Source organism: Ictalurus furcatus, chromosome 25 (genome assembly GCF_023375685.1).
Source record: "Ictalurus furcatus strain D&B chromosome 25, Billie_1.0, whole genome shotgun sequence".
Classification (NCBI taxonomy): Eukaryota; Metazoa; Chordata; class Actinopteri; order Siluriformes; family Ictaluridae; genus Ictalurus; species Ictalurus furcatus.
In genome coordinates this window covers 232915-258980 of record NC_071279.1, presented here as the reverse complement: position 1 = coordinate 258980, position 26066 = coordinate 232915, and the positions used below count along the sequence as shown (strand labels likewise).

The window sequence follows — 26066 nt, the reverse complement described above, 5'->3', positions numbered from 1 at the left end:
CTGTTCCTGAAATAAAATGATTAAAAAAACAGTGATTTCTGTTGCTCATGTAGCATAAGTGAATGCAAGAATGTGGTAGACCCAGTGACTGCTTCCATTAGACCATCAAAAAGAAATGAATGGTAATGAAACTAACAGGCTTTACGAATGTAAACATTTAGGACTATGTAATGCACGTGTAGACTTCCACTTTTGCCTATTTTATAAATCAAGGTATATTTACTTCCAGTCGTGTAAACTTTTCTTCGCCACTGGACCGTAATCCAGAAACAAACAGTGCTGACATGCAACTTCGCCCCACTTTCTGGGAAACCTCTGCTAAACATTTCCTTTTTCTGCCTTTAATCCTTTGAACTTAACATAACGGATTGTACAATGATTTCATTAACTTTAATAGTTACCTTAAGAGTTGTCTCTGGGCAATACAGGTGTGCACACACCCTCCAAGGACCTGAAGGTTTGAAAGATATTTTTTAATGTGGTGTCACACCTTAACATACTGTAGGCTTGCATTGTTTCATGCAACAGGGCCTCCTGCGTGAGAGCAACGTAGCCTAAACATCCCTGTGCTTGTCTGGACACCTTTCTTAAGGCGTGTCATCACGTGTCCACATGTGTGCAAATTTTCACCACTGATTTTATTTTTCTCAGCGTGTTACCGTAATACCAGGACCTTCAGGAAGTGCTTCTCCATAAGCAGAAGCCACTAGAGCGTATTCAGCTGATTCACTCTACAGCGCAGGGGTCATTACAGTGCCACTGGGCCAGGAAACTTTCCCAAAATGTATCAAATTCTATTATTTAAGATTGGAACAGAAAGAAGACATGCTGAAGTGTGATCTAAACATTTTTAGCACAATGTTTCATACATTTTAAACAATTTGATGTGATTAAATATTCTTCTGTTTTTTGCGCTCGAGTTTCCACTTATGGCCGGACATTCTCCTTTAGGATTTTCTGCTAGAGAGCAGAATTCATGTTTCCCTCTGCACGTTGCCCAGGCCCTGAAGCAGCAGAGCATCCCCACACCATCACACCTCCTCCACCATGCTTGACCGTAGGTATGATGATCTTTTTGTGTAACTCGGTGTTTGGTTTACTCCAGATGTAACGGGACTCCTGTCTTCCAAACAGTTCCACTTTCACCTCATCAGTCCACAGAACATTCTCCCAAAAGGTTTGAGGATCATCAAGGTGTGTTTTGGTGAAATTCAGACGAGTCTTAATGTTCTTCTGGGTTTCACCTCGCCACTCTTCCATGGAGCCATTTTCCCCCAGTGTCTTTCTGATAGTGGAGTCATGAACAGTGACCTTTATTGATGTAAGAGAGGCCTGTAGGTCCTTCGATGTTCTCCTTGGCTCTTTTGGGACTTCCTGGATGAGTCGTCGCTGTGCTCTTGGAGGAATTTTGGAAGGTCGGACACTTCTGGGAAGGTTCACTACTGTGCCGAGTTTTTCCATTTGGAGATAACGGCTCTCACTGTGGTTCTTTGGAGTCCCAGAACCTTTGAAATAGCTTTGTAACCCTTCCCAGACTGATGTATTTCAATCATCTTCTTCCTCATCATTTCTGGAATCTCTTTCAGCTTTGGTGTAGTGTGTTACTTGTTAAGATCGTTTAACCAACTCCATGCTGATGAAAAAGTTCTATTTAAGTGTTTACTTGATTTAGTTATTTAGGCCCTGATAAATAAAAACATTCAGTAGAATTGAAGAAGAGTGTACTTTCTTTTTCCCGTGACTGTATGCAAGCCGCTCCTCATTAGCTTCCATTAATTGCTGCTGATTTTAGCATTTTTTCTAACATGACATTTCCGTCATGCACTGTGAGCAGTGTAAATGAGAATATATTGTACACTCTACAGACATTGAACCGAACACTGTGTATCGTAGTATAGTTTTAGGTTAAGTATTGGTTTAATATCTAATTGTGCGATACAGTATATACTAAACGAGACAGACATGTACTCTCCAAACACTGATGCACGCAGGCCTTGATGTGTTCTGCTGAGTCAGCTGCATAGCAGAGAGAGGCGAGGTAAAAGTTACGTCTTTATTCAGATAATCTTACTGGAGCAACCCTCAACTGCCTGAGGGACCAATAAGTGCCTGAATTACTGTCTCCTTTATAATGTGCATTTAAAAATTCCATATTTATTACTCACTGATAGCCTTCCTTACATGTGTTATGACTGGTTTTGAAAACTTGGGGAAACATGAATAAAGACAGAAGCTCAAATTGCATGGAAAGTGTTGTTGATGATATCAGACCAATAAATACCCCTCTGCAGGGTATCAAAGTAGGTTTGAGGATGAGGAACTGCCAAACACACATAAATTCACATATTTCTGGACAAAGCGTGGACGTTTTCCACAGTTAATCTTAAACGAATAACAACTTCATGATCAGTGGCTGGTGGTGATGTCAGATACGAGGCATTTCGAGGGGAAAAGGATAATGGAGGAAATAATTCAAACTTTTGTAATATAGTGTTATCCTTAATTGCACCGGTCACGCGGCCCTAGCATATCTCCTCCGGAGTGATTGTACTGCTTTAGAATATTTTCATGCTTAAGTTATCGTGTGGGGTTTTCCCAGCTTTCAAACGTAGCATTCACATTAGGAATTTTATTAGAAAGTCGACTAATACTCAATACGGATACTCAAAACCCGATACTCAATACCGATACTCAAAACGCGATACTCAAAACCTGATACTCAGTACCGATACTCAATACCCTATACTCAATACCCGATACTCAATACCGATACTCAATACCGATACTCAATACCGATACTCAATACCCGATACTCAATATGCTATACTCAATACCGATACTCAATACCCTATACTCAATACCCGATACTCAATACCCGATACTCAATACCGATACTCAATACCCTATACTCAATACCGATACTCAATACCGATACTCAATACCGATACTCAATACCCGATACTCAATATGCTATACTCAATACCGATACTCAATACCCTATACTCAATACCCGATACTCAATACCCTATACTCAATACCGATACTCAATACCCGATACTCAATACCCTATACTCAATACCCGATACTCAATACCCGATACTCAATACCCGATACTCAATACCGATACTCAATACCCGATACTCAATACGCTATACTCAATACCGATACTCAATACCGATACTCAATACCCGATACTCAATACCCGATACTCAATACCCGATACTCAATACGCTATACTCAATACCGATACTCAATACCGATACTCAATACCGATACTCAATACGATACTCAATACGCTATACTCAATACCCGATACTCAATACCCGATACTCAATATGCTATACTCAATACCCGATACTCAATACCCGATACTCAATACGCTATACTCAATACCCGATACTCAATACCGATACTCAATACTGATACTCAATACCCTATACTCAATACCCGATACTCAATACGCTATACTCAATACCGATACTCAATACCGATACTCAATACCGATACTCAATACGATACTCAATACGCTATACTCAATACCCTATACTCAATACGCTATACTCAATACCGATACTCAATACCCGATACTCAATACCCGATACTCAATACCCGATACTCAATACCCGATACTCAATACGCTATACTCAATACCGATACTCAATACCGATACTCAATACCGATACTCAATACGATACTCAATACGCTATACTCAATACCCGATACTCAATACCCGATACTCAATATGCTATACTCAATACCCGATACTCAATACCCGATACTCAATACCGATACTCAATACCGATACTCAATACCCTATACTCAATACCCGATACTCAATACGCTATACTCAATACCCGATACTCAATACGCTATACTCAATACCCGATACTCAATACGCTATACTCAATACCCGATACTCAATACGCTATACTCAATACCCGATACTCAATATGCTATACTCAATACCCAATACTCAATACGCTATACACAATACCAATACTCAATACGATACTCAATACCCTATACTCAATACCGATACTCAATACCCTATACTCAATACCCGATACTCAATACGCTATACACAATACCGATACTCAATACCGATACTCAATACCCTATACTCAATACGCTATACTCAATACGATACTCAATACCGATACTCAATACGCTATACACAATACCGATACTCAATACGATACTCAATACGATACTCAATACCGATACTCAATACCGATACTCAATACCCGATACTCAAAGTCGAGACCAACAGACATGTTTACTGGATAAAAGCCCAAAGGGTATATTTTACTAAATGTACTGAGTTAGATTTACAATGATTTTGCAATTGCTCAAAAAAAGGGAAAAAAAACCAAGTAATGTTTAATTAAAAAACTAGAACATTAATCATGGGGAACTCAAAGAAGAGGACCGTGAGGGTGCTGTAGTGCTGCACATTTCCTTCTATAAGTCTATTAACACTGAGGTTGAATTTATACAGTCGTATAATATTGTTGTTTTGTGTTGGCGTTAAGGCCTGGGGTTATTGTGTTATGAATGTTGTACAATAAAGTCTTCTTAAATGAAAGATTTCTTAGTGCATGATTTTATGTGCTCTGCTGCCACAAATGTTGCACACATGTTCCTAATAAACTGGACGGGGAGTGCGTATTATTAGTAATTATAGCTGAATTATGTAATATAGAATGAAGAAAAAAACCCCAGCAAAGTTTAATTCACTGTATAGTAATGCATATCATGACAAACACCTGGAGGCACTGTCTTTAAACTGTTGTAGAGCGCCACCTAATGATCACTTCCATTACACTACACTTACTAAGCCACAGGTTCCCAGTCCTAGCCCTGGAGTATCCTCTGTCCATCTTGCTCCACATGGACAGCCTGAGATTATTGTGGATGGTACCATGTAGAAACCATAAAGATGGTCGTGGATGTTCTTCCTTCCTGCAATTGCTAAGATCATACTCATAAGTTGCTCAGATGCACATGAGTTCCTGTTAACACACTTAGCACTTTTTGACGTCACAGCACACAGTTTGTAGGAGGAAATGATTTAGAGTCGTACTATCCGGTGTCACCCAGATGAGGACGGGTTCCCTTTGGAGTCTGGTTCTTCTCAAGGTTCCTTCCTCACCACAAAATACAAATACCAACACCATAAATACAAATCCCCAAAATTTCAAATCACAAACAAATCACAGATTTGATGTAAATTAGCTTAAAGGTGAATCACCCCAGATTCCCAGGGGAAAGTAGTAGACACTTTCAGCGTGGTTGAACATTTTAACCCTCGCTCCAGGACCGCGATGTGAAGTGAAGAGCTGTGGAGTAGAGGAAAAAACCCAACCGAACCAAAATGAGGCAAGCGCATCTTGCAAGCGCAAGCGCATCTTGCAACCAAAATGAGGCAAGCGCATCTTGCAAGCGCAAAGAACGTAAGCTTTACGTTCTTCTTAAATAGCTAGTTTTTCTACAGTGATGTTCAGCACTTAGCAGAACTCTTTAGGTAATGTTCCAGCCGTATTAGGCTATGATAATTTTAGCTTGCTTGCAATCAGTAGCAAGCTAACAGCCTACATTAGCAGTTTTGTCATCAGAAACGTTTATGCTGCTTACACTTAAGAAACGCTTATCACAACAGCTCAGAGATTTGTATTTACCCTTCTCTTCCAACACACCTAATGCTCACTATTTCCATGACTATATTAGTAAGTGTGTTAAGCAAATCAAAATGATTGACAGGATAACATTAAGCATTAAAACATTATTACTATTACTACTAATTTCCTATATATGTAGTATATGGTAATTATTGTCTTTACATATCTCACTCACTTTACACGTAACAATTATTGTGAATTGCTTGCTACTTATAGTAAAAGTTAATAAGTAAAATTATTGTAAGGCTTTGACAGCATTTTAAAAAAACCTTACGAGAAGACTAGTATACTTACACAATGTAAAAGACTCGAAGCCTGTCATTTTATTCTTACGAAAATAATCATTAAGGATCCAGAGATCTGCAAGAGCTATGCCAAGTCTCTGGAACACCAACAGGGGGGATAGAACATCATGTTTTCAAAATATATTTCTAAATTTTTACATTTTCAAGATGATACTGGAGAGCGCTGACAGTTTGGTCCAAAATCTAATTTTTTGTTTAATTTACTAAAGATCTGGTGATAGAAAAGGACACAAGGACACCGCATATCATTCCCCGTTCAATACCCCGTGACAAGAAAACACATCAAAAAGAAGTGGGCCCCTTCACACAGTCATGCTTTTTTTCTAATTTGTAACCCATCTGTGTAAGTACAGTATATAACAAGCTAAAAATATTACTGAAATCTAGTGGTTGAATGCATGGATTTTGCTTCTTCATCATGTCCTGCTGAGTCTACCACAAACACCTGGCTGGATGCTGCATGGAGATACTGTGCAAGATAAAAAAATAGATGAAACTAGAATGAAACTTTGGAAAAACTTTAGAAAAACTTTGAGGTTGGTTTGAAAAAGTCTGGCCTGAAAGTTAAAATTATGGATGGATGGATGGATTAATGAATTCACTCATTCATTCAACTATTCCAGACTCTTGTGTGTGGTGTAGACACAGTGAAAAGCATATGGCCTTGTACAGGTTAGTCCAGCCATCCATCCATCTTCTATACCGCTTTATCCTTTTCAGGGTCACGGGGAAACCTGGAGTCTATCCCAGGGAACATCGGGCACAAGGCGGGGTACACCCTGGACAGGGTGCCAATCCATCGCAGGGCACAATCACAGACACACTCACACACCCATTCATGGACTTTTGGACACAACCATACGGACACTTTGGACATGCCAATCAGCCTACCATGCATGTCTTTGGACTGGGGGAGGAAACCGGAGTACCCGGAGGAAACCCCCGTAGCTATGGGTTCGTTTATATTTGAATTTTGATGGTTGGTGTTTGAATAGTCCGTGCTTATCTGAACATTTATTCAATGTGATTTTTCAAGCCAACCAAATGATGAACATCCTCTATAGGATAGAGTAATATAACAGTGTCTCATGTATATTAAAAAAGGACTATAAAATGTGTTCACCAAAAATATCCAATGATTCCCATCGACATTCAGGAAACTTATCATTCCCTCGTAGTTTAGGTGTAGTCCACTTGAAATTAAAATTTTTTAATAAAATAAAACACTTATGACGTTTCATTGTTATGTAACTGTCTTAAACTATTATGGATAAATTCACACACTTAAAATCTGTATGCTGTGTTTGTTTCTGTAAAGCTGCTTTGAGACAATGTCCGTTGTTAAAAGCGCTATACAAATAAAATAGAATTGAATTCAATTATTAAAGATAATTAAAGATAAACATAATCTTTACCTTTGAGAGACAGTTTCTCCATACTTCATCTCATTCTCCATGAAGTATAACACTCGCTGTGTAGTGATCTAGTATAAAAATCCTGTGTCCCTGGTCTCTGTTATTCACCACCACTTGAAAATAGCATTGGATTGTCTAAGAACAAAAGATAAAAAATAAATTATAGTTACCTCATCCAGTGTTTCATTAACATTTATTCAATATACTCAACAATGGCTTAACATTGTCATTTTTACGTAAGTTAATATATCCCTCTGTGTTCACAGATTATTTTTCAATTGTCATAAGAGCAATGCATTTCCCAAAGGTATGAATAATTTTTTCGTACCTCCCCCACCAGCCATTTATGTGTCTGGAGTGTTTTCAGCTCTGAATGATGCAGGATAGAAGACCTTTTTTAGTCCTTTGATACCTGGGCTGATGTGTCCTCTGAATGATCCTCAGATGTTTGCTTTATCTTGTGTCTTTTTGGTCGGGGCACTGCTACTGGTGGATCAAAAAACTTTGAACGATGCTTTGCTGGTCTTTGAGTTTGTGATCTCTTCGCCCATTGCTCTTCTTGTTGGTTGTGTGACTGTAAGTCATTCCCTTCAAATGCTATTGAGCTTTAAATTATGGTATATTTTGTGTATGAGCTCATGCAGTAATAAAATACATGACAAATTTATATATGATTTAATAGCTTATTTTGATAAATATAAAAAATCTAAGAGGTGTGCGTTATAGCTGACATCTAGATGAACACTGTACAGTTGGTTATGTGACTGTAAGTCATTCCCTTCAAATGCTATTGAAGTTAGAACCGTGTTTAACAATGTCGGATGTAACTTTAGAGACGGTCCCTTAATTTCCGCGAATATCGAAGCTCCAACATCACACCAACTTCAGTCCAGTGCGAGAACAGACGAGAGAAAATGGCGGCAGCGCTGCAACAGCTCTTAGAGCGCACCGAGCTGTGTAAACTGTCGAAGGCGGTTCAGGGGAAACTGGAGAAACACCTGGCGGAGCAGCAGAGTGAGACAGATTACTATAAGGCGCAGTATGAGCAGCTTCGGGCAGACAGCGGTAAATATACTGTTTCTTTCCCCAGCCTGACCCTGCAGGGAGCTAGTGACCCGATTAAACCGGCTAGCCCCGCCGTATGTAGCAAAGCCCCGCCGTATGTAGCAAAGCCCCGCCGTATGTAGCAAAGCCCCGCCGTATGTAGCAAAGCCCCGCCGTATGAAGCAAAGCCCCGCCGTATGAAGCCAAGCCCCGCAGTATGTAGCAAGCCCCGCCGTCCCGCCGTATGTAGCTAGCCCCGCCGTATGTAGCTAGCCCCGCCGTATGTAGCTAGCCCCGCCGTATGTAGCTAGCCCCGCAGTATGTAGCAAGCTCCGCCGTATGTAGCAAGCCCCGCAGTATGTAGCAAGCCCCGCCGTATGTAGCAAGCTCCGCCGTATGTAGCAAGCCCCGCAGTATGTAGCAAGCTCCGCCGTATGTAGCAAGCCCCGCAGTATGTAGCAAGCTCCGCCGTATGTAGCAAGCTCCGCCGTATGTAGCAAGCCCCGCAGTATGTAGCTAGCCCCGCCGTATGTAGCTAGCCCCGCCGTATGTAGCAAGCCCCGCCGTATGTAGCAAAGCCCCGCCGTATGTAGCAAAGCCCCGCAGTATGTAGCTAGCCCCGCAGTATGTAGCAAGCCCCGCCGTCCCGCCGTATGTAGCTAGCCCCGCCGTATGTAGCTAGCCCCGCCGTATGTAGCTAGCCCCGCCGTATGTAGCAAGCTCCGCCGTATGTAGCAAGCCCCGCCGTATGTAGCAAGCTCCGCCGTATGTAGCAAGCCCCGCAGTATGTAGCAAGCTCCGCCGTATGTAGCAAGCCCCGCAGTATGTAGCTAGCCCCGCCGTATGTAGCAAGCTCCGCCGTATGTAGCAAAGCCCCGCAGTATGTAGCTAGCCCCGCAGTATGTAGCAAGCCCCGCCGTCCCGCCGTATGTAGCTAGCCCCGCCGTATGTAGCTAGCCCCGCCGTATGTAGCTAGCCCCGCCGTCCCGCCGTATGTAGCAAGCCCCGCCGTATGTAGCAAAGCCCCGCAGTATGTAGCAAAGCCCCGCCGTGCCCCGTTCTGTGCCTCAGTAGCAGCAGGGGTTTGTGGCTACTGATATTAACTTTATGGGGTTAGCTAGCTAGCCTTTACGATGGAGCTGAACTGTTAGCTCGCTAGCTAAAGTTGGACTCCGTAAGAGAGTAGTATTAGTAGTAGTAATAATAATAATAATAATATTAATAATAGTAATAAGAGAAGTAGTAGTATTGCGCTCCCTGTGAGGAATACATCATTGTGTTCATCTCTCATGAAGTTAGAGTAACCCGGACTGGATTATCTTATAACCATTATAATGGTCTGGAGTGCTTTATTCCACTTATCTCTCTCTCTGTCTGACTCTCTCTCTGTGTCTGTCTATCTCTCTCTCTCTCTCTCTGGGGGTGTGTGTGTGTCTCTCTCTCTAACTCTCTCTGATTCTCTCTCTCTCTCTCTCTCTCTCTCTCTCTGTCTGACTCTCTCTCTTTCTCTCTCTCTCTGTGTGTGTGTGTGTCTGACTCCCTCTCTCTCTCTGTCTGACTCCCTCTCTCTCTGTCTGACTCCCTCTCTCTCTGTCTGACTCCCTCTCTCTCTGTCTGATTCCCTCTCTCTCTGTCTGACTCCCTCTCTCTCTGTCTGACTCCCTCTCTCTGTCTGACTCCCTCTCTCTGTCTGACTCTCTCTCTGTCTGACTCTCTCTCTGTGTGTGCCTGACTCTCTCTGTCTGACTCTCTCAGTGTCTGTCTATCTCTGTGTGTGTGTGTGTGTGTGTGTGTCTCCCTCTCTGACTCTCTCTCTAACTCTCTCTCTCTCTGTCTGACTCTCTCTCTGTGTGTCTCTCTCTCTCTAACTCTGTCTGACTCTCTCGCTGTGTGTGCCTGACTCTCTCTGTCTGACTCTCTCTGTCTGACTCTCTCTGTGTCTGTCTATCTCTGTGTGTGTGTGTCTCCCTCTCTGACTCTCTCTCTAACTCTCTGTCTGACTCTCTCTCTGTGTGTGTGTGTCTCTCTCTCTAACTCTCTATCTGACTCTCTCTCTCTCTCTCTCTGGCTGACTCTCTCTCTCTCTGTCTGACTCGCTCTCTCTCTCTGACTCGCGCGCACTCTCTCTCTGTCTGACTCTTTCTCTCTCTCTGTCTGACTCTTTCTCTCTGATGCTCACTCTGACTCTCTCTCTCTGTCTGTCTCTCTGTCATTCTCTTTCAAAAATTCGGTTTGTCATATCGTTCTAATACTCGTTTCTATAGCGAGCACATCAGTATAAACCTGACATTCATCTTACAACTGGAACTACTCTTCGAGCCGTGCTGATAAACGAGTGCGTTCTTGTCGCTATAGCGACAGCTCATCCGCAGATACTTGCACGGCGGATGCTCCACATAATCTGAGACTAAAACCGATGAACAAACAGTTATTTAACAAACGAAAACCTCGGGTCTAGACCCTGGCGAAACCACTTACTGCCTGTTTGGAGTGTGTAATAATCCGAGTCGGGGTCGTGCCTTGGGGTCAAGGTTGAGGCAGTGCTTCAGCCCGAGCTGCTGAATGCTTCTGAGCCATATTTTCTGTTGTATTTCCATTTAGAGCAACAGTATTCTGACCTGGACAAACGGTACACGGAGAGCCAGGATCAGTGTCTGTCTTTAACTAAAGATTATCAGAAACTGCAGGAAGACTTCACATCACTCGGTAAGCCCTTGTAAATCTTTGTGCCGTGTTAAACAAAACACACCCCTGGTCCTAACAGGAGCAGTTTCACACACCGGCACTATATGTTCACTGGCACCTTATTGTGTCCCAGTTACTAACCATGTAACTAGGTTACCTGACCGCACGGGTCAGTTTAACACCCAGCCCTGTGTGTAATATAACTTCTGGACTGTAAGCAGATTCCTCATGCTGATCCTGCTGTTTTTTAGATGAAGAGCTGAAATCTCTGCGTGAAAAAACCAAGGAGCGTGAATCCTTGTACACCGAGCTGGAGTCCGAGCAGGTAAAATAGTAATAATATCAGCACAGATTCTTAAAATGTATGGAGTCCATGGGTGTGTCTCCTTGGACGTGATGTGTACTCGCGTGTGCTCTGTGTCGCCGTGCAGAAGGAGCTCTCCAAGTTAAAGAATGAGCTGGAGGCTGAGAAGCGAGACCTGGTGCGCACGCTGGAACGGACGTCGCAGGAGGTCGAGGGCCAGAGCGGTAAACGGGACACTGTTCGTTTATGGAATCACCAGCTGTGCTGTGAAACTGTAGATGGTGTAGAACTTGTGAATGTATTTCTTTCTCCTGCAGAGGATTTGAAACGGCTCGGGGACAGGCTGGCAGACGTCAGCGCTACAAACATGCAGCTGCAGTTGAAGGTAGACCAGCTGGAGGCGTTGGAAGTCTCAATCAAGGTACATCCTGAGAAGACCCAGAGGCTTTGGGAAAGAACTCCACCACTAGGTGGCCTTCTAGAGCTTTGCTGTCGATACCCATTACGCTTGCATCGTGTCGTTAGATCGTGTCTGATGTCTTAAATGTAAACAGCTGAGTATTTGGTGAGGGGAAAAGCCCACCGCAGCTAACCGTGTGTCCGCAGTACAAAGAGAAACGGCTGGAGCAGGAGAAGGATCTTCTCCAGGACCAGGTGACCTGGCTGAGCGAGGAACTGAAGACTAAAAGTGAGGAGCTTCTCTCTCTGTCGCGGCAGAAAGGCAGCGAGATTCTAGAGCTCAAGTGCAGCCTGAACAACAAAGAAGATGAGGTATGACGGTGCGGGGTTCAAGTCTGGCAGCCGCGAATAAGGAGGGTTACTGCCTTGGCTGTGACACTCTCGTAAAACCAGTTTATACATTAAAAAAAAAGGAAATCAGTAATAATCCAGGCACATACGGGGAGGGGTGGGGGGGCAATAGTGTACTGAGAAACAAGCTTTGTTGCTAGTGCTTTTTGACATCCTGAATCTGTCTGTAGTATTAAATCCCTAATGAGCTCGTGTGTGGTTCTCTGTGCAGTGTACCCGAGTACAGGACCAACTGACCAGTCTGAAATCCTCCAACGATAACCTTCAGAAGCAAGCCGAGGACTTGATCAGCAAACTGAAAGAGGTGAGCGACCGTACCTTTACTTCACCCGTGTGACACCTACCGCAGCGCGCCGACTAACCCCGCCTCGTCTCCGTCTAGGCCAAAGAACAGCAAGCCGGCTCAGAAGAGAAGTTCCGCAACGAGCTTAACGCTAACATCAAGCTGTCCAACTTGTACCGGGTAACTCGCTCGCCGCATTCTGCTTTTTTAGAGGAGTATGAATAAAGAGTTGAGTGTTGTGTTCTCTTGAATGACGTGTTGGTGATCGATTTAATCAGGGCGCAGCGGCGGATGCGGAGGCGAAGAGCGAAGAGCTGAGCCAGGCCGTAGAAGAGCTGCACAAGCTGCTGAAGGAGGCGGGAGAGGGTGAGTGGAGAGAAGCGTGTTGAGTCTAGCGTTAACATGCACACGCCGTGACATTACAGCTCCAGACAGTCTTTTCTACAGTAAAAGGACATGTTTAAATCAGGGACCGTTTAGATCAGCGTTTTCACTCAGTTGGCTCCGCGTAAAATCCACACCTAAAATAAAAGAATTATTAAATTTTAAAAAAAGCTCTTTCTGCTCCCAGAGCAGTTGGAGGAGGAGTGAAATGTATGTAATAATTGGTACAGATGTTCACACGTTATGTTTTATTAAACATGTTGTGGAATGTTTTGTGGACAGCTCACAAAGCTATGGAGGTGCAGCTGGCCGAGGCAGAGAGCCGCAAACAGAAGGATGTGGCAGAGCTGATGGAGCGCATTAGCATCCTGGAGAAAGAGCTGGACAACGCCAACGATCTTCTGTTGGACACCGCACGCCGAGGTCAGCAACACTGCGAAGTCAGCGGCTTCCCTCCCCCTAAATAATAAACACGTAAAGTCGCTTATTCTTTCTTTTGACAGCTGGCACCACGTCTGCACCGGTTCTCCCAGACAAACAGCTCAGCACGATGTCTCCCACCGCGGCGGCCGTCGCCAAGATCAGGCCGGGCATGAAGCTCACCGAGGTACTTCGCCCAGGGGCTGGTATTTAGTAGGGCAGACCGACAACGGGAAATCGAGTGGTGCTGGTTTTCCGAGGGCTGCGCGTGCGTCGCTGTTAAACGTGTTTCCACGTGCTTGCTCCGCAGATCTACACGGCGTACGTAGAGTCCCAGGAGCAGCTGCAGCTGGAGAAGGTGGAGAACAAACGTGTGAACAAGTACCTGGATGACATTGTGCAGGAGGTGGAGGCTAAAGCACCCATACTAAAGAGGCAGAGGGAGGAGCTGGAGCGTGCGCAGATATCCGTGGCCAGTCTGTCTGCCAAGCTGGAGCACGCTGTGCAGGTAAGGAATGAGACGTGTCCGACGTGAACTAGCATCGTGCAGCTGTTCTAGTGACGTCGTATGTGCTTGCCGGAGAGAAGCGCTAGGAGCAGGAGCTACCTTCATTTACAACATGTACCAATTTTGGTTTAAATTTTCAAATAGTCTTCAGTTAGTGTTGAGTAATCCGGTGTCTCGGTGTGGCAGGAGGTACAGCGCCTGCAGAAGGAGGCCGACGAAGCCAACAAGCACGCCTCCAAGCTGGAGAGAGACAATCAGAGGTTTGAGGTGCAACTGCGTGACATGGCTCACCAGGTGAGGCTTTTTCTTGGGGGCGGGTTGTTTGGTACAGGTCTTTATGGTTCCAGTTTTGACCTACTGTGCAAGCACAATCAAGATGGCGGCGTTCAATTCGACCAAAATTAGGCTGCAAAATGGGAGTAAATGGCACCATGTTGTCCACGTATATTTTTATATCTCATTTGTTTGTATTTTTGGAGCTCTGCCAGAATGTCCTTTTTACTGAACTGAAACCCGAGGGTATGTTCTGTTCTCAGGTTCGGGTGTTACTGATCGAGCTGGAGGAGGCACGTGGGAACCACGTGATCCGTGACGAGGAAGACGTGAGCTCGGCGGATGTGAGCAGTACGTCTGAGGTAATCTCGCAGCACCTGGTCACGTTCCGCGGTGTGGCGGAGCTACAGCAGCAGAACCAGCGCCTCCTGGTGGCCCTGCGCGAGCTCGGAGACGCGCAGGAGAGAGGCGAGATGGAGGCTGAGAGCACCAAGTGAGCAGCTCACTGCTTTTTGTGGGGGGGGGGGGGGGGGTTCAGGAGAGCAGGGTTACTTCGAGTTTCTTCATTCTTAGCTATATCCTGTGAAGAACCCAAGACACTATTGTGTGTGCGTTTGCAGACTGACAGAGCTACAGATTAGTTTGGAGAAGGCCCGGATCGAGCTGGAGCAGCTCCGAGAGCAGCGTGCACGCCAGATGCAGCAGGTTGAATCCATCGTGCGCCAGCGAGACATGTGCCGTGTCCTGCTCGCCCAGGCTACCGGGGTCAGCTTCCCTCAGCAAGGTGAACGCAGCTTCACACAAACTACTACTACTTCTTCCCTTTTTAGAATTCAGACCATTTTTGCATAAACGTAACGATTGGACCCCTAGGTGCTTCGTTAGAGGAGTTCTCCCTCACCTCCACCCCCCGTCGCTCCCCTGCAGCCACGCCCAATGCAGCCACGCCCACCGGCCTCGTCGCCGCAGCAGTCGAGTCCACGGAGACGGTGGAGGCCAGAGCTGCCCTGAAACAGGTGAGGCCGTGTGAACGGGCTAATACAGAGTGCACCCTAGAGGTCAGGTGACTGCTGTACAAAATATGATGAGGCATGGTACGGATTAGTTGGTTAGATATACAGATGTTTGTTTATGCACGTTGCAGTAACTCTGAAATAACAGACTCAATTAGGCATGCTTTAATAACTTCGAAGGGGGGTGTGTGTGTGTGTGTGTGTGTGTGTGTGTGTGTAGCTCCAAGAGGTGTTCGGAGCCTATAAGAAAGAGAAGGCTGAAAGCGAGAAGGCTCTGACCGAGCAGTGTGAGAAGCTGCAGGAGCAGGTGTCTGAGCTGAGATCCCAGAACGCCACAGTTTCCACTCAGCTGGAATTTGCCTCTAAACGGTGAGCGCTCCGGCCTCCAGACACATTAAAGTGCACCACAATGTATTTTATTACAGACGTATTGAAAAGTGGTGTGTGTGTGTGTGCGTGCGTGTGCCAGATATGAAATGCTGCAGGATAATGTGGAAGGTTACCGTAAGGAGATTGCCTCTCTAAGGGAGAAGGCTCAGAAGCAGGCTGCCTCTGGGCAGAAAAGCGAGCAGACCCTCCACGCTCTCACACAAGACTTACGGGCAGCTAATGAGAAACTGTCCATGGTCGAAGTAAGTGTGTTTGTGCAGCTGTATGTTTTCTCGTCATCTTTGTTGTCTTGTTTTTGCTTTTCCCAGTATGCGTTCGCTCGAGTAATAACCAAGAATAAAGTAAGCTGTGCGTGGGAGTTGGCCCTCATGATGTTTTGACCACTTCAGGCGAGAGCAGAGGCCCTGCGCAAGGAGAGAGACCTGCTGAAGATGGTGGAGTCCAGTCTGAGCCAGGAGAAGGAGTCGATCCTCTCTCAGCAGAGGAGCCAGAACCTCCTGCTCACCAATCTGAAATCCATGCAGGTACCGTAGCCCTCGGCATCGTCAGACGTACCGCTGACACCCGACGCAGATGCTGTGTGTTGAGGTGTGTGTGTGTGTGTGTGTTCTCTCAGGCCACGTTAGAGCGTTCGGAGTCAGAAACTCGGCAGCGGCTCACGGCGCAGGTGGAGAAGCAGGAACGAGAGATTTCCCAGCTGCAGAAGAAGCTGGAGCATGAGGTGGAGCAGAGACACACGCTAGGGCGCAATCACGACGTAAGTTCCACCTCACTCGGTTGCGTTGTCTAATTTGACGCTCCCCTTTTGGACCTTTTAGAGGTTTAATGATTGCGGAATGTGGGTTATGGTTCACAGAAGCAGCTTTTGGATGCTAAGAAGCAGCTGGAGGTGCAGTGTGCCTTGCACCAGAGGACCAGAGAGCAGCTGAACACTGCACAGCAGGAGCTCAACAGTCTCCAGCAGCAGCTGAACACCAGAGAGGGAAGGGTTTCCTCACCCAGCACTCTCACAGGCCTCGCGGGTAACACGCTGCCACCATTTATTCATGAACTTTGGACTTTTTGGCTTTAAATAACTGAGTAATTAAATATTTTTTTAAATGCGCTTTTTGTCTCTCTCCACACCTGGCACAGGGCCGCAGAGTGGCGTAGAGGATGTAGAGGAACTGCGGACGCGTTTGAACGAGGCTCAGAGCAGAAGCGAGGATCTGGCTGCGAGACTGGAAAGCAGCACTGCCTCTCTGGAGCAGTACAGAGCCATGTGCCTCAGCCTGGAGGAGGCCCTGGAGAAAGAGAAACAGGTCTGTAACTGGTGTATAATCTGGCATATCACATCAGCCCACAGCTGTAATGTTTTAGGGCAGGTACATGAAACTACATTTTTAGTAACTGATGTATTTCCGTAAGAGGTATACACGTCAGCATTTTGTATATTTGTGTCTCTTTTTTTAAAAATTTTTTTTAAAGAAATAAAGAAAGCTTCTGTGATCAGTGCTGATTTGCGGTTCCTCTTTCAGGTAACCGAACAAGTGAGGACATCGGTTGAAAGCCAGCTTTTGGAGGCTCATGAGCAGCTTCAGCAACAGGAAAAGAAGCTTCTAGAAGCTGAGAAGGAGAAAAATGAAATGCAGGAAGAGAAACAGAAAGCCGTGGCAGCCACTGAGCAGCAGGTGCAGTTCCCGCTGCTACAGATATATGTATAACTAAATAATTGATGTACCTGTAGTTCTGTGGGACAGGATCGTTAGTCATTTCAGATTCATTCCTGGTTCCAGGTGAGCGAGCTGCAGAGGAACCTGAGCAGCCTGCAGGCCGAGCACCAGGAAGCGTTGCAGAAGGCAGCTACGGCGGTCGCTCAAGTGCAGCAGTCCATGCTGGATAGCCAAGAGCAGGCACGTCTCGCCGCCGAGGCCCAGGACAAGTACGAGCAGGAGATGCTGTTGCACGCGGCCGACGTGGAGGCCCTGCAGGCAGTCAAAGCCCAGGCCCAACATGCCTCAGAGCTCCGCCAGCAGCTTGAAGACAAGCTCCAAACGGTCAGCGCACAGCTGCTCGAGGCCCGAGTATCCTGGGAGGAGCAGGAGAAGATCCTCAGAGTATGTTGTTCCAGCAGTACGATCCTCACAGAAAGTTTATTTACCTGACAAAGTTTATATATACATATATAGAACCGTACTACTGACTTGTCTTCTATTACCATTCTATTAGTCATTTCTTTTAAAAATTGCTGTGGTGGTCTGTGCTTTCTGTCTCTCAGGAGGACCAGACTAAGATGGAGGCACGTTGTCGAGACTTGCAGAGGCAGAACGAGCTCCTACATGAGCAGATTCAGGCAATGAGCGAAAAGATGGCGACCCAGCTGCAGCAGGCGGCCGGCGATAGCTCGCTGAACGTTTCTCTCACGGAGGAGGGGAAGTCTCAGGAGCAGCTCCTCGAGATCCTCAGGTTCTAATTTCACTGACTCTGACTGGCCCAGTACCTTTCTCCCTTTTATATACACGCCTTGCGTTTTGTCTTCTTTCACCTTGAAAATTGTGAATCTCTTCTTCTTTTTGTTTCCATTTACTCTGTTAACCCCCTGCGGCGTGGCCACATGAAGGTTCATTCGTCGGGAGAAGGAGATCGCTGAGTCGCGTTTCGAGACGGCTCAGGGAGAGAGCCTGAGGCACAGGCTGCGAGTGGAGCACCTGGAGCGGGAGCTGAAGGAGGTCCAGGACTGCCTCAGTGCTGAGAGAGAGAGGATGCAGGTACAGCGACTCGGAACCAAAACGAACCGTTAAAGCTTCGCGCACTCCTGTAGACCTGTTTGACTTGCAGCTTTTACTCCTTTTGAAGGTGACCGCGAAGACCTTGTCTCAACACGATGAACTGATGAAGAAGACTGAGACCATGAGCGTGCTGGTGGAGACCAATAAGATGCTGCGAGACGAGAAGGAAAGACTGGAGCAGGAGCTGCAGCAGGCTCAAGCCAAGGTAAAAGAAAACCCGAGCGGTTGATGTTTTTCCACATAACTGGGGTTATGAAGTACAAATTTGTTTTGTGATGACTGATCAGGTATGGTATACAGCACCATGAGGTAATGGACATGTTTCGTACTCGTCTTTCCCAGGTGAGCAAGCTACAGACGGATGCCTTGCCCATGCAGGAGTCCAACGCCGAGCTGAGCGAGAAGAGCGGCATGCTGCAGGCTGAGAAAAAACTTCTGGAAGAGGAAATCAAGCGCTGGAAAGCACGCACTCAGGTCAGTACCCAGACCCGCTGCTGGTTTAAGTTTCCTCTCTGGTACATAAATACAGATGTAGGTATAATATTGGACGTACTCTCCCTTTTTTTTAAGGGACCAAAAGTAATTGGACAGTTGTCTGCTCAGATGATAAAAGGTCTAGATTTGATTTCAACTGTGGCGTTTGCATTTGGAATGCGTTACTCTTATCCCTCAATATAAAGTCCAAAGAGCATGTAGAAGGAAAGGAAGTGCTCATGGTCTGAAGCGACCACCTCATGTTATAGTGTGGTAGTGACGGTGGAACTGGTTCGCTTGTATTTATTGATGATGCGACTGCTGACGCAAGCGGCGGGAAGAATTCTGACGTGTACCAGGGCCACGTTACCTGCTCACGTTCAGCCAAACGCTTCACGACTGGCCAGACGGCGTGTCACAGTGCAGACGGACAACGAGCCGAAGTTAATCACGCGTATAAAGTGCTGTAATTCCTACACCTTTTACCCAGTTGTGATGGAAATTCCCTCAGATTGAAGCTGTCCGTCTGCACTTTCAGCTCGTGTTCATTTCGTTTGCATTTCGGCTCCAGTACACTGCAGAGATTTACAGACCTGACTGTAATGAATATAATGCTTTAAAATCATACATAATATGCTATGTAGTATAATAGAACGGTTTTCGTGTATGTGTATAGTTCCTGGTGACCCAGCAGAAGGACACGGACCCAGAAGAATATAAGCGGCTGCACTCTGAGAGAGACGCTCACGTTAAACGCATCCAGCAGCTCAGTGAGGAGACCAGTCGGCTTAAGGCAGAGGCAACCAGGTACAAAAAGCAAAAGTTATTCATTATTCAGCCCTGAACCAGAAATGACGTTGATTTGACTTTATTTCTGTGACAATTAACACTACACCCCCCCCCCCCCCCCCCCCCCCCCGCTTCATCTGCAGGAGTAGCGTTTCCTGCAGCACGCTGCAGTCTCAGGTGCAGAACCTGCGGGACAACCTCGGCAAGGTGGTAGCAGACAGGGACAGCGTGAAGAAAGAGCTACAGGCCAAGACCCTGGATGTTCAGGAGAAACTCAAGACCATCACGCAGGTCAAGAAGCTTGGGCGCCGCTACAAAACGCAGTATGAGGAGCTAAAAGTTGAACATGACAAGGCGAGTGTGCATGATTTTATTTTATTTTTGGGCCACTCTGTACGAGTCCATATTGTGTGACCCAATAGCTTAGTTATGACCTGTAAGCGTTGATCAATAAGTCCTAGTACAAACCATCCTAAGAAGCTATGAAGGGATCAGTTTGCATGGTTCAGCTAAGATGCCATCATGCAAAAAAAAAAAATGTAATTATCTATCCTTTTTTGGGTATAGATGGTGGCGGCTGCTGCTTCTGCTCCAGTCCAAGACCAGGAGGCTCAACAAGCCTCAGCTCAGGAGCTACAGAGCCTCCGAGATTCCCTCAGCCAATCAGAGTCCAAGATTCGGGAGCTGGAGAGCCAACTAGAAACCTTAAACAAAGTAAGTCTATAGTTTCTACTAGTAAATTCAGTTATGATTCTACTGTAACGTACATGTATGTTTGTTTTTTTATATTGTGTGTGTTTAGTTGCTAGTAATTCCAACAAAATACAAAAATGACATATTTAAAGTAAAGTAAGAGATGAATTTGGTGACCTCTGTGCTCACCTGGAAGTATTGTGTGTGTGCGCAGACGATAGGGGAGCGTGAAACAGAAACACGCACCGCACAGGACCAGGCGTCCCACCTGCAGGGCGAGCTAGCACGCATGCGCCAAGAGCTGGCGGAAAAGTCGGCCCAGGAAGACCGGCTCCGGCAGCAGCTGGTCGAGAAGGAGGACCGGACCAGGAAGGCGTTCGTCGGGGCCAAGCAGAAAATCAACCACCTTGTGGGTAAGAACTTCAAGGCGTTTTCTTTCTTTCTGAGACGTCTTTAATAATAATAATAAATCTAACTGGTGCACGTCGAGTACTGATATAGCGCACGCGTTGTGACCCGTTCCTCCTTCCCTGTGCAGACGTAAAGGGTCAGTTGGCAAAGGAGAACGAGGAGCTGAAGCAGCAGCGTGAGGAGCTGGAGGTGCGCGTCAACGCGCTACGCTCGCAGTACGAGGGCCGCCTGAGCCGGCAGGAGAAGGAGCTGCGGGAGCTACGAGACCTGCGCGAGCAGCAGGAGAGACACGTAGAGCAGAGAGATGAGCCAGTGGAGCAAGGCCCCAGCAAGGTGAACTTCAGAAACCTTCAACAGATGGAGACGCAACATTTGAATATTTTTTATAGATGTTTCACTTGACACGGAGTTGGTCTGTCATTCATACGCTTTTAGCCACTATATATATTCCCTCTCTCTCTCTCTCTCTCTCTCTCTCTGTCTCTCTCTCTCTCTCTCTGTCTCTCTCTCTCTCTCTCTGTCTCTCTCTCTCTCTGTCTCTCTCTCTCTCTCAACAATGTTAAGTGCTGATCAGTGTGTTGTGTTTCCAGACTCAGGAGCAACAGAGGACTACAGAACAGAGGCAGATTTCTCTAAAATCCACACCAGTGGCTGAAAGGGGCAGGTGTGTAATGCTTGACAGACTAGCATCCATGCTCCTTTCATTGCTGTTAACGAGTAAAATGTGTGTGAATGAACATGATTAATTTGGCGATGTTTGCTCACACTGTTTCCTCAGTGCAAGCTCGTCTGAGCCCCCCACAGCTAACATAAAGCCCACTCCCCTGGTGGCGACTCCCAGCAAGCCCCAAGCCGTTACAGCGAACAAGCCCACGCCGAGGGCCAGTATAAAACCGATGGTCACCCCTCCTGTACAGCCCACAGTCACTCCTACTGCCACAGTGATGCCCACCACCCAGCAGGAGAACCAGGAAGGTAGGTACTGGTGTTGAGATTACACAGTGTGTCTAACCCTCCTTCTGGAGATATTCCACTCTAACAGCATGCTGCTAGTAAAGGCTTTTCCCAAGCCTTCTCGTTCTGCGATGCTGTTGCTTTAAGGGAAGCAGTCATAATTAAACAATCAGCCATTTTATTTTCTGATCACCTGCTGCTTTTCTCCAGCGCTGTCATCAGAGGCTCCTATGGAGCACGTGCCTGTGTTTGGAAGTACCACCGGGTCCGTGCGCTCCACCAGCCCGAACGTTCAGACCACTCTGGCTCAGCCCGTGCTCGGTGTCCAGCAGAGCCAGACCACTGCGTTCGTCCAGCCCACACAGCAGCAGAGCGTACCCCCCGCCGAACCTGCGAGTCAGGAGCCCACCTCTGCCAACGTGATGATGGAGGCTACACCCAGCACGTCCCAGATGGAGAGGCCCTCCACGTCCACGGCTGTGTTCGGAACAGGTGATCTTAAAGTCATGAACTGAATCTAATATGCGTGGAGCGGGCTTTGACTTGCGCGGCGTCCCTGAGCTGTTCAAACACGCGCTGTGTTAGAGGTTGTGCTTCTGTGTTAATGATATCAGATTCATGCTTCTATTACCGCTGCTGGAATTCAGCACGTACAGTAACACGGCGTTTCCTCTGCAGTCTCGGCCACACCTGGCAGTACCTCGACCAAGCGTCCTCGAGAGGAGGAGTTCGAGAACATTACAGTGGAGCTGGAGCCTCAGGAGGAGCCCACTGAGCCTCCCATCTCCAAGAAGCTCCGCATGCAGAGAGTGGAGGTGAGGCTTCCATCTAAAACGCACAAACCGGACCCACGTGCCAGAGCTATCGAGATCAGTGCTTTCATAACGTTTTAAATGTTTGCTTTTAGATCGAGATGCTCACTGAGGACAGCGCTGAAGCTGAGAGTGTTGTACCAGGTGGGAGTCAGGAAGCTGTTGATGCTGTTGAGGTAAGTATGGGTGTTCAAAAAGGGATGATATTATTATTATTATTATTATTATTATTATTATTATTATTATTATTATTGGGACGGAGAACATCTGCAGTATTTATTTGTAGGAGCTGGAAAACTATCCCAGCCTGGAAGAGGTAGATGAGGAGTCTGGGGCATCTCAGTCCGTACCTGTGGAATTTCTCCTCTCCCAGGAGTCTGAGGAACCGGTCATCGTCATCGTCAGTGACTCTGATAGTGAGGAAGAGCAGGAGGAGGAGACCGATGAAGAGGAGCAGGTAAATATAACGACATTATCGTTACCTGTGCTGAACGTTTGCTTTTCATAGTGAAGATGATGATATTTAAACATTCTAGATGGCGAAGTCATTTGCTTCTGTTGGAGCTCACAGCTGTTCTTTGTGAATGGCCATACCTCGGCATGTCTTTGTTTTCACATCTCAGGATTATGAGGAAGAGGAGGAGGAGGACGACGACGAGGATGATGACGAGGGAGGAATCGAGGGGGAAGGAGAGGACAGTAATGAGGGGAGTGGCAATGGCGATCCCTCCGAGGCCTATGAGGGTGACAATACGGAGGTAAAAACACACACTGGACATGTAGTGTTTTCCCCGGGTAAGCTTTTGATTTCTCCATGAGCTTGCTCTTCATCGCCATTTAATGTTAGTCATGTGTTGGTGTGAGAGATAAGACTGCGATAAGAGATGATTTCCTAACGGTAGTTTCTCTCAACATTGACACCCTTGCTTTGTATGTGTCTGTCCCGTTTCCCTCAGGGTCCTGATGCCACAGATCCAGGTACTGAAACAGAGGAAAGTCTCGGCGTGACAGACTCCGCCCCGTGCACGGCTGGTCCTGCCACCTGTAAGACACCCGCTTTTACACCGTTCTCCACTCGAACCTGATGCTCTTGTTCGTCCTTATCCTCTTTTTCTGACCTGATGTTACGTCTGTAAATGTTGATCCAGTATCCGGCTCGTTAGAGGTGTTCTCCCCTGAACCAATCACCAGCTCCGTACCCCGTCCTCCACCGTCCCCACGGAGACTGCAGCAATCACTCCCTCCTCGACTCAGCATTCTGGCTCCACCTATACAGGAGCTAGCTCCGCCCTCTCAAGTCCAGGTATTTACAGGTCTTTGTGTATTTTAATTTATTATTATTATTATTATTATTATTTTGAATGCATATTTCATTTGTCGTCATTTATTTTAAAAAAAAAATCTTTCAAAAACTCTTTTTTTCCTCCATGAACCTGTAATGGAAACCGCAGTAGCGGATGTCCTTCAGCTTGAACGTTTGTTTGTTTTTCTCAGCGCATCCCAGCGCGACGGCAGCCGGTCGGACGAGGACTGCAGCTGACTTCGGGGTCGTCCGGGTGCACCGTGAGTAATCGGCGTTTGTGACGTGCCGCTTTTCAGATTTCGGGTTTCTCGTCTTCGCCGCCGTCATTTAAACAAATGTTCCCCTCTGCTCTTTGTTCTTCCCAGCCACAGCAGCACTTCTATGAGGAGGACGACCGCACGGTCCCCAACGCCCCCACGCTGGCTGCCTCCCATCGTACTGACTGTTTCAGTGAAGCTCTCCAGTGAGTGCCAGTGTTAACAATCGGACCGGTCTAATCTAGAGCTTTAGGAGAATTGACCATTTCCCGCTGTGTTTGTGCAAGTTCTCCCCAGGTAGCAGGCGTCTTGCGTTTCGGCTTCATCCTCTCGGACGACGTCCCACAGACCAGCTCTTCCAACGCAGATCTGGACCAGCTGGCCTCGCAAGGAGGTAGTGTGTACCCGCTGAGTCCTCCCTTCCAGCTTGCTATAAATCACACCTTTTATTAAAAAAAAATTAAAAAGTGTCTGGAAAAAGCCGTTTGTCCGCCTTATTCTTGTCCCCTGTTCTGCCATTAACTTAGACCAGATTACAGAAAAATAATCAGAATATCATCAGGCCATGTAGCAGTCATGGAGAGGGGTGTGTGTGTGTGTGTGTAGGGCTCGGCATGTACGACATTCCCCTGTTCCTGCCCACTCATGAAGACTCGCCAGGGGGACGTAGCGTACCCACCACCCCTCTCCCGTTGGCTGCTCCGGGTACGTGCTCCAGCAACACACACGTGATGTCATCCAGCTGTGATGATGATGATGGGTTCTAGCTCTTCATTTTTTGATTCTGTACGTTTCCTCCCGTCCCGAGCAGTGTCTGCGTTCTCGGAGACACACCCCTCAGAGCTGCCCGAACACGCCTCCCAGTCTGTACCAACAGTAAGCACGTCCACACCGAGCGTGTGCGTCGTGACCGGGCCCGGCGCAGCTGAAGAGCGAGACGTCCTGCTCGAGGCAGGGGAAGATGGGTGAGCTTGTACATTTCAGACACCCGTGTTTTCCTTTTATTTGACTACACGCGTCCTTTGCTGAGATACGGACTGCAAGTAGTAAAGCGCGCTTACGATTTGAGCGTTCCAGAGTTTTGGTCAGCGCAGGATCACACAGCGTGGTATAGTTGTCATTAAACTACAGCTTTTGGTAAGACGTTCTCTCGTGTCGTGCCTCTCTCTATGGTTGTAGAGTCGAGTTTATATTACGTAGCTGTGTATTACTAGTGCTTATCAAGCAGCTTCGAGGTGCTTTGGGGTCGTGCTGTGTTCAGTAGAGGAGTACAGATGTTGGCTCGAGGTGAAGTGAGTGTAAACTGTGCTTGTAGAAGCAGTACAGAGGTAGCGCTGGAGTCTTCTCAGACTGAGGCTGAAGAGCCAGCTCAGCCTTCAGATGAGGCCAGTCTCCCCTCTACCAGCCAGGAGCCCTCATCCAGCTCCGCAGGTACACACACACACCAGTTCATCTCAGCCCGAGCTTTAGGCTCCTAAATCACTGCTATTCATCCCACCTGAATACACTACTTTTAATGACTAACACCCACGTTGACGGTGAGGAAGTGGTTTTCAATGCGCTCCAGAACAGTGACTCCTCCCCCTTTTACTTTCTTTCATTCATTCGTTCTCAGACACAAGCAGCACTCGGCCAGCCAGCGTCAGGACGGGATCGGGCAGGCAGTGGACTCGAGGACGGGCCACCAGAGGGTTTGTTAAGAGAGGTATGATGAATTTATATATCGTGATGTGTGTACACACACACACACACACACACACACACACACACACACACAGGCATCCTTAACCACAAGAATGGGCCAAAATGAACATTGGTGCAATTTTATTAGGAATAATTTGACACACAGTGATTAAAAAGCATCTAGTGTACATTATGTAAACCGCACATCTGGAAGGACGTTCACAGTGCTTCATCCTGTTTCTCACTGCAGATGGATCAGGAGTTATGGGAATGCGAAGGCGCTTTGCAAGATGAATGAATGAAGGACCAGAAGCTACTACAAGTTTTATGTTGTTGCGTTCCATTGAAGCATTGCTTTATTTTATGTGGATACAATAAAGGATTTTTTGGTACTGAATAATTCTTTTGTG

At 46.7% G+C, this 26066-nt stretch overlaps 1 protein-coding gene and 1 long non-coding RNA gene across 6 annotated transcripts; one reads left to right on the top strand and one right to left on the bottom strand.

Annotated features, from left to right (window-relative positions):
- Nucleotides 1–5649: 5649 nt before the first annotated feature.
- Nucleotides 5650–8291, bottom strand: LOC128600889 (uncharacterized). Its single transcript, XR_008384619.1, has 3 exons — nucleotides 7727–8291; nucleotides 7399–7533; nucleotides 5650–6452 (listed from the first exon to the last, which is right to left on the bottom strand). It is a non-coding gene; the product is annotated as an uncharacterized LOC128600889 (long non-coding RNA).
- A 21-nt stretch (nucleotides 8292–8312) lies between these two features.
- Nucleotides 8313–26045, top strand: tprb (translocated promoter region b, nuclear basket protein). 5 transcript variants are annotated; one of them, XM_053613632.1, is made up of 50 exons: nucleotides 8313–8463; nucleotides 11044–11148; nucleotides 11379–11452; nucleotides 11559–11655; nucleotides 11749–11852; nucleotides 12038–12202; nucleotides 12453–12545; nucleotides 12624–12704; nucleotides 12803–12890; nucleotides 13191–13331; nucleotides 13412–13515; nucleotides 13639–13836; nucleotides 14023–14130; nucleotides 14373–14602; nucleotides 14730–14893; nucleotides 14983–15125; nucleotides 15343–15491; nucleotides 15592–15754; nucleotides 15902–16036; nucleotides 16129–16269; nucleotides 16369–16534; nucleotides 16647–16813; nucleotides 17030–17182; nucleotides 17288–17608; nucleotides 17770–17957; nucleotides 18112–18259; nucleotides 18348–18485; nucleotides 18623–18754; nucleotides 19431–19561; nucleotides 19687–19897; nucleotides 20111–20257; nucleotides 20451–20649; nucleotides 20775–20980; nucleotides 21238–21311; nucleotides 21426–21622; nucleotides 21812–22093; nucleotides 22280–22416; nucleotides 22509–22589; nucleotides 22700–22870; nucleotides 23037–23171; nucleotides 23370–23457; nucleotides 23562–23716; nucleotides 23908–23976; nucleotides 24082–24179; nucleotides 24261–24367; nucleotides 24580–24678; nucleotides 24785–24938; nucleotides 25289–25404; nucleotides 25589–25678; nucleotides 25907–26045. In XM_053613632.1, exons 1-50 carry the CDS (start codon nucleotides 8313–8315, stop codon nucleotides 25948–25950), a joined length of 7038 nt encoding a protein of 2345 aa, XP_053469607.1. In that variant the 3' UTR covers nucleotides 25951–26045. The 5 variants fall into 5 exon arrangements, 4 of the variants coding, with proteins under 4 accessions (XP_053469607.1, XP_053469608.1, XP_053469610.1 ...); XM_053613633.1 differs by lacking the exon at nucleotides 25289–25404; XM_053613635.1 differs by lacking the exons at nucleotides 24580–24678; nucleotides 24785–24938; nucleotides 25289–25404.
- The last annotated feature ends 21 nt before the right edge of the window (nucleotides 26046–26066 follow it).